The sequence below is a fragment of the Myotis davidii genome, unplaced genomic scaffold (assembly GCF_000327345.1).
Source record: "Myotis davidii unplaced genomic scaffold, ASM32734v1 scaffold436, whole genome shotgun sequence".
NCBI classification, from domain to species: Eukaryota; Metazoa; Chordata; class Mammalia; order Chiroptera; family Vespertilionidae; genus Myotis; species Myotis davidii.
The window spans coordinates 1,661,015-1,671,757 of NW_006292604.1; the positions used below are offsets into that span (position 1 = coordinate 1,661,015).

The 10,743-nt window shown below is 37.8% G+C and overlaps 1 protein-coding gene across 10 annotated transcripts in view; it reads right to left on the minus strand.

The window, feature by feature from the left end:
- Positions 1 to 10,743, minus strand: part of ELF2 (E74-like factor 2 (ets domain transcription factor)) — a 92,349-nt gene that overhangs the window by 47,659 nt on the left and 33,947 nt on the right. For 7 of the 10 annotated variants that reach the window (XM_015565507.1, XM_015565508.1, XM_006766052.2 and 4 more), the window contains one exon: positions 8,018 to 8,183. The exons of 1 other annotated variant lie outside the window; for it this stretch is intronic. In XM_015565507.1, the coding sequence (XP_015420993.1) occupies positions 8,018 to 8,183 (166 nt within the window). Of the gene's footprint in view, positions 1 to 8,017; positions 8,184 to 10,743 lie in introns of those variants that run through there. 2 more of the 10 variants (XM_006766055.2, XM_015565511.1) reach the window with 1 other exon arrangement.

The following is a 10,743-nucleotide window of genomic DNA, read 5'->3' on the forward strand; positions in this document are numbered from 1 at the left end:
TAGAGAAGCAGCAATTACTGTCCTCTCGCTGGTAAGATTATGGGTCATTTTCACTGATTATTCTTTGCAATATGTACTTGTCAAATTTCCTAATGAGCATGCATTTGCTTTCATTGTAAGAAAAAAAAACTTAGGTGTAAGCAAGAATGATTAAATCCTAATGTGATTTTAACATGATAATAACTTTAATATGACAATATGGTTTTGATATATTTTAGATGACCACATTTATGTTTTCTGGATGACTACATTTTTATATTTTAAATAACTCTAAAGTACTCAATATTTAGCATGTAAACAAAAAAATTTAAGATTTTACAATGAAGGTTCTTTTTTTTCGTATTTTACCAAACATATTTTTATTGATTTCAGAGGAGGAGGAGGAGGGAGAGATAAAAACATCAGTCCACAGGCTGACGCTCAATCCACTGAGCCAAATCAGCTAGGGCTTAGGTATTTTTTTAAAATATGTTTTAATTGATTTGAGATAAAGAGAGAGTGAGAAAAGAGAAACATAAACGATGAGAAAGAATCATTGATCAGCTGCCTCCTGCACACCCCCTACTGGGACCTAGCCCAAAAACCCAGGCATATGCCCTGACCTGGAATCGAACCATGACCTCCTGTTTCATAGGTCGACACTCAACCACTGAGCCACACCAGCTGGGCTAGATGGTTCATGCTTAGACTGCAATATAAATCAAAACTCAAGTTGTTTCAGTCTGTAGTTCCTAACAGCTATCCTATATAATAAAAGGCTACTATGCAAATCGACCAAATGGCAGAACAACCGGTCGCTATGATGCGCACTGACCATCGGGGGGGCAGGCAATGCAGGAGCTGCCCCCTGGTGGTCATTGCGCTCCCACAGGGGGAGCGCCACTCAGCCAGAAACCGGGCTCACAGCTGGTGAGAACCTCTCCCGCCTCCTCAGCAGCACTAAGCCGTCAGTCGGACATATCTCAAGAGCTCCCGGTCTGTGAGAGGGCTCAGGCCGGGCTGTGGGACACCCACCTCCCCCGCCCAGTGTACGATTTTGGTCCACCGGGCCTCTAGTGTATAATATAATACACTACATTACATACCATATTTGAAAAACTTTAAAAATATGATTTCTGTCTTCAAGGGACTTACACGCTCACTTTGAAAACAAAAGGAGTATGTACACAAGAACAGTATAAGAAAGTAAGTCATCAGCCCTAGCCAATTTGGCTCAGTGGATAGAGTGCTGGCCTGCAGACTAAAGGGTAGCAGGTATGATTCCGGTCAGGGGCACATACCTCGATGGTGTTGCAGTGGTTCTCAACCTTCCTAATGCCGTGACCCTTTAATACAGTTCCTCATGTTGTGGTGACCCCCAACCATAAAATTATTTTCGTTGCTATTTCATAACTGTAATTTTGCTACTGTTATGAATCATCATGTGAATATCTGATATGCAGGATCTATTTTCATTGTTACAAATTGAACATAATTAAAGCATAGTGATTAATCACAAAAATAATATGTAATTATATATGTGTTTTCTGATGGTCTTAAGCGACCCCTGTGAAAGGGTCGTTCGATCCCCAAAGGGTTCGCGACCCACAGGTTGAGAACCGCTGGTAACAGATCAGGAAAGGAAGTATTTAATGTAGGCCACAATCACTGTGGAAAGTTTCATGTTGTTGGGACTTAGACTGGTTAATACCTGAACACATTCTTGAGAGAAAACTATTTGATCAAAAGCTAAAAAGCATAAATACAGTCCATGCCTGGGGCAGTAAGAAAAACAGCAAGAATACAGTGTTTCAGTAGATAAGAAGGCCAGATTAAGAAGGAGCTATTTCTGGATGATTCTGTGGGTCACTGAATTTGGCAAAAGAGTGGCCTTTGAAATCTGATAAACAAAGAGCTTCAGGAGAATGATAAATGTAGCTGCCAAACATTAAGCTGAGAAAGGAATGATAAGCAAAAAGTACAGACTAGAGGTACAAAGCATTCGTGTGTTTTTTAACAAGTAGAAGTGAAAGGAAAGAGAAAGATAACAGAGAAGTAAATAAATGCTCAGTTTTAATGTATAAAAGACCTTTTCCATATTTGAAGGCACATGGATAGGTGTTAATGAAGTTAAGAGAACACTTATGGAGCACTTACTACATCATAAGCACTATGTTTTATATGTTTATTTTATGTAATCCTCACAGTACTCATGTCCTATGTTATGACAGTGAAACAGACTCTGAAGAGATTAAATACTTATTTGGATAAGTGTGGAAATCTTAACCAAGCCAGCAAATATTCTTCCCTTTCCTACTGATGAGAGCTACTTAAAAGGCTAAAAAGAAAATAACTCAGGAATAGTCTTCCAGCATGTTCTTACTACTCTTTGGCTTCTTCATGTTCCTGAAAATGTAAACATTCCCTAAGGTTAATTCCTTAATTCTGTGTCCTTGGTTCTCAATCATAGAGAGAAAATATAGAATTTAAATATCTTCTCCCCTGGGGAAATCTCTTAAATGCCTTTCACCCTGGAGATTTCATTTATTTCCATGGCTTCAATGAGAATGATTCCCAAATCAGTTGCTCCCTGGCCTTTCTTTACTAAGCTTCAGTTGTACTAGACAGCTTCTACTTGCCCCTCCCGATCTAGTCTCCACCTTTCTTCACTCTGCTGTCTGTCCCAGGAGGCCGACTTCATCAACAGAACTCCCCTGGGTTCAGACTGGGTTTGGGCAATGGAGCTCTTGAAAGGGGATTGATTAGAGGGATGAAGGGGAATAAAATTAATGTTCCTTAAATTATCCTAAGTTGAATATGCTATCTCTTTTGTGATGGGACCCTGACTACCCATTTGTCAGGATCCTAGCTTTAAATACCTGAATATGTCCCCGTAGGTGCTCTGCTTCAACTCAAAATCAACACGCCTATTACCAAACTTACCTGTTTCCTGAAACAGTTTTCCCTTCCTCAGATCCATACACTATCACTTAGTGAGTAATATCTTAACTAAGACTCTCTCTGTAACCTGTCATGTCTCGTTAGACTCTATATAGTAGTATAGCCTATATATGCCCCTTCTGTTCCTATTACTTCTAACCTTGTTTTAATATTTCTCAAGTTATCCCTTGACTCAAAAGCTAGCCTTTCTGCCTCATTTTCCCCCTACCACTCAAAATTTTTCAAATATTTCTGCATTTTATATACCTAATGATTAACTCGGGTTCAAATCACAATGTAGTCACAACTCATAGTGGAACATCCTGTCAATGTCTTATTTACTCAGTATCATCTAAACAAACCTTGAGCCCTAGCCAGTTTGGCTCAGTGAGTGGATAGAGCGTTGGCCTGGGCACTGATCGGTCCTGGGTTTGATTCCAGTCAAGTGCATGTACCTCAGTTGCAGGCTCCTCCCTGGCCAGGGCCCTGGTCCAAGCATAGGCAGAAGGCAACCAATCAACATGTTTCTCTCTGTATTTTCCTCTCTCTTCCACTCTCTAAATAAAAATCAATGGGAAAATGACCTCAGGAGAGGATTAAAAAATGAAAAAATAAACCTTGAGGTGAGGATTAAAAAATGAAAAAATAAACCTTGAACTTTAATATTCCACCCATTTATTACATTTCCCTTAGTCTAAAATGCCTTTCGCCTACTTCCTACCTGTCCATCCAAATCCTACCGACTGTCCTCCTTCTTCGCTTTCTCAACATTCCCTAATCCTGTAAATTGAGCTTTTCTCTGAAACATGCTGAAAACAGTGCCTTTGCACATAAAAGAAATACAAAGTACTTATTAATATATTCTCATAAATTTAAGTGAAATTTAAGTGCAATATGAAGAGGCAGAGAGCCTAAACAGCTCAATCTTCTCAGACAAGTCTTAAAAGATTTCTATCAAAACTTATCTATTATTGCCCTGGCCAAGAGCTTTGTCCTGATGCCAAGGTTACAGGTTCAATCCCCAGTCAGGGCACATACAAGAATCAGCCAGTAAATGCAAAAATAAGTAGAACAACACCTCTCCCTCTCTCTCTCTCTCTCTCTCAAATCAATAAATAAAAATTTAAAAAGCTATCTATCGCCAGAACCGGTTTGGCTCAGTGGATAGAGCGTCTATCCCTCTCCCTTCCTCTCTGTAAAAAATCAATAAAATATATTTAAAAAATAAAAAAAATAAAAAATAAAAAGCTATCTATCATTAATTGCACTGGCATAAACATTAATTTTAAAATAGTAATCTGTAACAACCTGTTAAAATTTACAGTCATGTAATATACATATATTTTGAGTGAACATAAAAACTGCATTTTCCAATCTTAGAATGGAATTCAAGAGATTCCCCTCCACCCCCAACTCACCCCAACAGTCTCAGGAACAGCCTCCAGAACTGGCAGCGCCTACAGCCCCTGACAGAGGTATTTCCTGCCTGCCATTCAAGACCACCTTTAGCCAGACTGCACTGCTAGTCTTCAAAGGCTCTTCATGATTACTAACCCTAAGCTCTCATCAAAAAGCAATTTATACATTTACATGAATATGCCTATTTTTAAAGTTTCAAAACATATATCTGATTTTCCCTATAAATTTTAAGAGACTATTATAATTACATATGAACTGTGAGGAAAATGTAGACTTTTAGTCTATAATTACACCTAACAAAATTAGAAATCATTTTATTCACAAAATAATAAAAATGGCTAAATATATATCATTACATGATTACAGTACTCCTGCATGGATGACATCATGAACACTGTTTCTTGTGTGGACTCATACATATGGATGTATAGGAATAAAAGAAGAAAAACTTATTGTAAACATGCAGAGAACTGACATACAGGTCAATTAGTATAATTATGAACATTTTAAAATTTATGTATTTTTATTGATTTCAGAGAGGGGGAGAGAGAGAAAATCAATGATGAGAGAGAATCATTGATTGGCTGCCTCCACTGAGGAGTGAGTCCACAATCCAGGCATGTGCCCTGACTGGGAATCAAACCATGACCTCCTCGTTCATAGGTCGACGCTCAACCACTGAGCCACACCAGGCTAATTATGAACATTTTTAAATGTATATAAGCCTAAGTTGTAATTATAGGAACATTTCAGGAAGTGTTCCCTAGATGTACAAAAGGAAATCTTGTCTGTATGAATCTCATTTCCACCAATTCCCCAAATAAAAACTGATATAACTATTTTATAAATATTCCTTTGCTTTTCTTCCCACTCAGTTTGTCCAAAATTTACAGGTATCTGGAATTTAAGTGAAAACTTTGTATCATGAGAAATGAGCCTGATCCTACTCCACTACTCAAAAGGAAACATGCATTAGGACAAATCATAACAACCTTCATTCATTTTGTAAACATTCTAGATGTTAGATGTCAGAAGAATGAAAATTTAGTCAGATTTTAACTCATTTGAAAATGCATTTAATTCTTTAAATAAAAACAAAATTAAGCTCTGATGAAACTATTCTAAACTAATCTATATATATTAACCATCCTTATAAAGTTATTAAAAATCCATGAAATATAGTATTGTCAAATAAGTCAGTATATCATAGACTCATTCCATGGTCTGCATGCCTTATGATGAATAAATATGTTTCAAATTGTTGTGATTATAGATGTATGTGCCAGCAGTTTTCAGTATGAATTTGGCATTGCCTTTTTAAAATAATTATATCTGAATTCTAAGTTTTACAGTGTTGTTCTGTAAAGAGAGACAAGATTATACTATACTAACCTTTATTTTTAGAAATAATAAAGCAAGCATAGATTTCATTAAAAATCCACAATCTAGTATGTAATTAAAAATTAAGATGAACCCTAGCCAGTTTGGTTCATTGGACAGAGTGCCACCCTATGGACTGAAGGGTCTTAGGTTCAATACTGATCAAGGGCACATACCTTGGTTGCAAGCTATTATCTCCAGCCCCGAACTCAGGGTGCATGTGGGAGGCAACCAGACAATGTGTCTCTCTCACATCAATGTTTTTCTCATGCCAGGGTTGTGGGCTGGGCCTGATCCCTGGTTAGAGCAAGCAAGTGTGGGAGACAATCTATTGATGACTTTCTCTCTCTCACCTCTCTCTCTCTCTCTCTCTCTCTCTCTCTCTCTCTCCCTCCTCTCTGTCTCTCCTCTCTCCCACTCTCTCTAAAAATCAATGGAAAAAATATCCTTGGGTGAGGATTAACAAAAAAAAAAAATTTTAAGATGAACTTCTCAGTACACTTAGACTATTTTAGAATAATGTGAGTTATTTACTAACATTTCCTTTTAGTATTAAAATAAATAAATCTAAAAAATGTTATCAAGTGTTCAAAAACCACTTTTAAACTATCATAAAAATAGCTATTACTTTACCCAGACTTTGTATATCCTCCTTTCCAATATCACAATCATTCATATCTCTGCCTTGCAAATGATATAATCACCCTCAGAGTTCAAGACTAAGAAAATCAAATCCTTTAAGTGGATTATATTTGCTTCCTATTTGGAATTGTTTTTATCTAAGTAATTTAAATTAATGAAGCCCTGGCCACCAACTGTACAACCAATAAGATTTGGCCGATGTGCTCTGGTATTTTAATGTGATAAATATTTTGTGATAAAACAATGTTCTACTGATGCAAACTTGGCACTGTAGTTTTCATTTTTTGTAATTTCTAATTTGCTACTAAAATCATAGCCTTCCTTACGCTTTTGAATGTTTTACAGAAATTTCACACAAGTTCTACTTTTTTCTTTCAACTTTACCTGTCAGACTTTTTGTTCTTGTACTATTAGTTTTCTGTTTAGTTATGCTCCGGAAAATCAGTTTCATCAGCTACTTCATCATGCATAATACTGTTAGCTGTTCTTGCTTATTGTTTTCCTCGAGAAGAAATTCATCTCTGCCACTCGACTTCTACCTTCTGAATGGAAAACTCTCCAAACTCTCAGAAAAACACACGTATCTTCCTGCCACTTGCATTCTCTATCATAAATGAAGTACCAGCACAGACTACAGTCACCACGCCCGTCTACAATGTTTGGCAACCTGTTCTGAAGATGAATTGGTCACCAAGTCACCTGGGGTTTCCTGGCATTGTTGTTGCCATTGCTCTGAAGCTCTGAAGAGCAAGGGGGCTTCCAATCCCTCAGCTCAACAACAAATACGGCTGGAGGAAGAACAGCTTTCAGCTGGAAGAGGCTAGTAGTGCTGCACAGTGCTCCTGGGCCTCCGTAAGCGGAAAGACGTCCAACTCTCACCATGTTGAGTAATGAGACTTTGCTACATTATAGGAATTTATCGACATGCTTACGAATTCTTACTAGGACTGTACACCAGGCATAAGGATTCTTTTTTCACCATTAATAGCTAAAGATAAATTTTAATGTTTATTATTATAAAAGGGTTATTGGAATCCTTCTGGTAAAATATTCATACTTTCTTTATAGTCAATGGCAAAAATTAAAAGGTTTCCCCAAGAATTAAACACACTAACCCCCAATTAAACTTACAGTTATCTCACCACAGACAGACTAAAACACCACAATTTCTAAGACTTAAAGGGAAGAGGAATCTGATAGATTACTGAAAAGATACTCTAACCTATGAAAAAAGGAATCATACTGCCCCATCAATACTGATTCAAAGAAACTCTTAATCTGTTACAGAATGAGAATACCCTACTTATTTTTAAATTTTAAAAAGTTACCCTCATATACTAGCCTACTGACCTTTAATATAAGTAAATAACTAGTCAACTTTTGCACTTCCAAAAAAAATTATAAAAATAATTATTGGGGGCCTGTAATCTTGTCCCTAGGGTCCATGATATAAGACTCTGTTATACCTCAAAAAATTATAATAGAGAACTCCTTATGTCCATATAAATTTCCTTAAACAAGAGATGTTTCACTGCTTTCCAATCTATACTAAATAGCATTAAAAGGAGAAGTTTTGGGGATATTATTCATCTGGCAATAGTAACGATGACACAAAATGAGAAAGTTATAAATAATAAACATTTGATGAGAAGTCTACCTGTTTCCACATTCTCGGTCTCAACTTCTTGTTCTTCTGCCACATCTTGCATCATATAAGTCTCATCATCATAAACCAGAACCTGGGCTGCATAGCCCTGCTCTAATCTGGCACTCGGAACTGGCTCCACAATCACTGCTGGATAGTCAGAAACCTTCTCACCTTCCTACAAGAGCAAATTTAAAAAACAATCAACCTTTTTATTAACAAATGCTGGATTCACTTATAAAGCCTTGAGTTCCTAGAGTCTCAAGGAATCCACACAATGAGTTTAATGTAGTATAAATATGAATGTAAAAAAAAACAACAACAAAAACATGAGATGCAAAGGGTTAACTTTAATAATCTGTCCAAGTCTTAAGAGGTGAAACTTAGACTAATACACATTTTAAATAATCAGGGCTTTAGAATTAAGATGGGAAATTAAAAACATGCATATAATTTCACTCTCATGAAAGTAGTAAAAGACTTTTAGACAACTGTGGCCGGAACCGGTTTGGCTCAGTGGATAGAGCGTGGGCCTGCGGAATGAAAGGTCTCAGGTTCGATTCCGGTCAAGGGCATGTACCTGGGTTGCGAGCACATCCCCAGTGGGAGATGTGCAGGAGGCAGCTGATCGATGTTTCTCTCTCATCGATGTTTCTAACTCTCTATCTCTCTCCCTTCCTCTCTGTAAAAAATCAATAAAAATATATTTTAAAAAAAAAGACTTTTAGACAACTGTGTAAGGAGAAGAGATAAAAGCTACAAAGGAGAAGAGATAAGAGCAACAAAACCTTGGAAGACTGAGAGTGGATGGGTGAGTATTATTAAGTGGTTTAGTGGACCCAGGAAAGCCAAATCACAGCCTCGCAGCAGAGCCAGCTGAGAAACAGCAGAGACACTTGGAGGACCCACAGAAGGCAAAATCTCAATTAATTCTGGAAATAATTAATTTCAGCAGCAGGTGGTAGAAAAAGAGGAGGCCCCTCAAACAAGAAAGATCCCATTAAGCCTGTTTGAAAAGCACTTCGGTTCCTAGACACACTCCCTTCTCCACAATGCTTAGTAACCAGCCCTCCCCACCGGAGCAGAAGATTGGAGAGGGAGAAACAAGAGTACTTTTGAGGTCAATTAGGCACATTTGCTAGTATCAGTACTGTACCAAAACCCGTTTCCAGTCAGCATTTTAGTCCTCAACCATTAATCAAGTATTACTAGTTGTCTAAGACAGAATATACACATAAATGCACACACATATATATTAATATTCTTCAGAGATATTATATCCATAAAACAAGAACAGAATACAATAAATAAATAACATTTAAAAATAAAGAGTCCTGCCGAAACTGGTTTGGCTCAGTGGATAGAGCGTCGGCCTGCGGACTGAAAGGTCCCAGGTTCGATTCCAGTCAAGGGCATGTACCCGGGTTGCGGACACATCCCCAGTGGGAGATGTGCAGGAGGCAGCTGATCGATGTTTGTAAAAAATCAATAAAATATATTTTAAAAAATAAAATAAAATAAAAATAAAGAGTCCTTAGAATTAGAAACACAATAGCCAAAATGAAAAGACAGAGGCTTGGGAGATAAAACTGAGGCAGTCTTCCAAGAACCAAAGAAAAAAGATAAAGCACTAGAAAATAGGACAGAAAAGAGAACAATATTAGAGGACAGTCCAGGAGGCCGATATACGAATAACAGGAATTACAGAAAAAAGAATATGGAGAGGGAGAAGGGGTGGTTGGAAAGAAATCAAAGAATTAATAGAGACTTTTCTAGAGCTGAAAAACCTAAAGCTGCCCATTTGAAAGGACCTACCAAGTAATTAATATAAAAAATTAAGGGAGACCTATACTGAGGCACACCATTGTGAAGTATTGTAATACCGGGGGCAAAAAGAAGATTCTACGAGCTTCTGGAAAGAAAATACACGTCTCACACACACAGACTTGAGACTCAGTCCAGTCTTCTCAACCCTAATACTGGAAGGAAGATGACAATAGAACCATTTCTTCAAAGTTATAAAGGAAAATTTTTTCCAACCTAAATTCTTCACCCAGCCAAACCGTCTATGAAAGCCTTTTCTCAGACAGGAAAGAGCTCACATTTACCTTCCCTGCATTCTTTCTCAAGAAGCAATTGGAAAGTATTTTCTGTATTTTAAAAAAGAGTACATTGGGCCCTAACTTGTTTAGCTCAGTGGATAGAGCATCGGCCTGCGGACTCAAGGGTCCCAGGTTCGATTCCAGTCAAGAGCATGTACCCTGGTTGCGGGCACATCCCTAGTAGGGGGTGTGCAGGAGGCAACTGATCGATGTTTCTCTCTCATCGATGTTTCTAACTCTCTATCCCTTTCCCTTCCTCTCTGTAAAAAAAAAATCAATACATTTTTTTAAAAAAAGAGTAAATTTGTAATTTAACCAAAAAAAATAAAATAGATGACTTAGGATACAGAACATGCAGGAAATCAAAGCTGGAAGAGGGATGACAGTGATCTTCAAGGAAGCCTGGAAAAAGAGGTTCCAGCATGCAGCTGTGCACTGGACTTAAAGGGCAACCAGTCCAGACTGCAGCAATAGGACTCCCGAGACGGCACGTCAAACTGCCATCCCCAAGATAAACACTGACGTTTCTAAGCACAGGACGTCCAGATAAGCCTATTCCAGATTTTCATTCATAGCGAGCTTGCCTTGATGGACCCACTCACCCCACCTTGCCTTGCCACCTGCATCAGCTGCGAA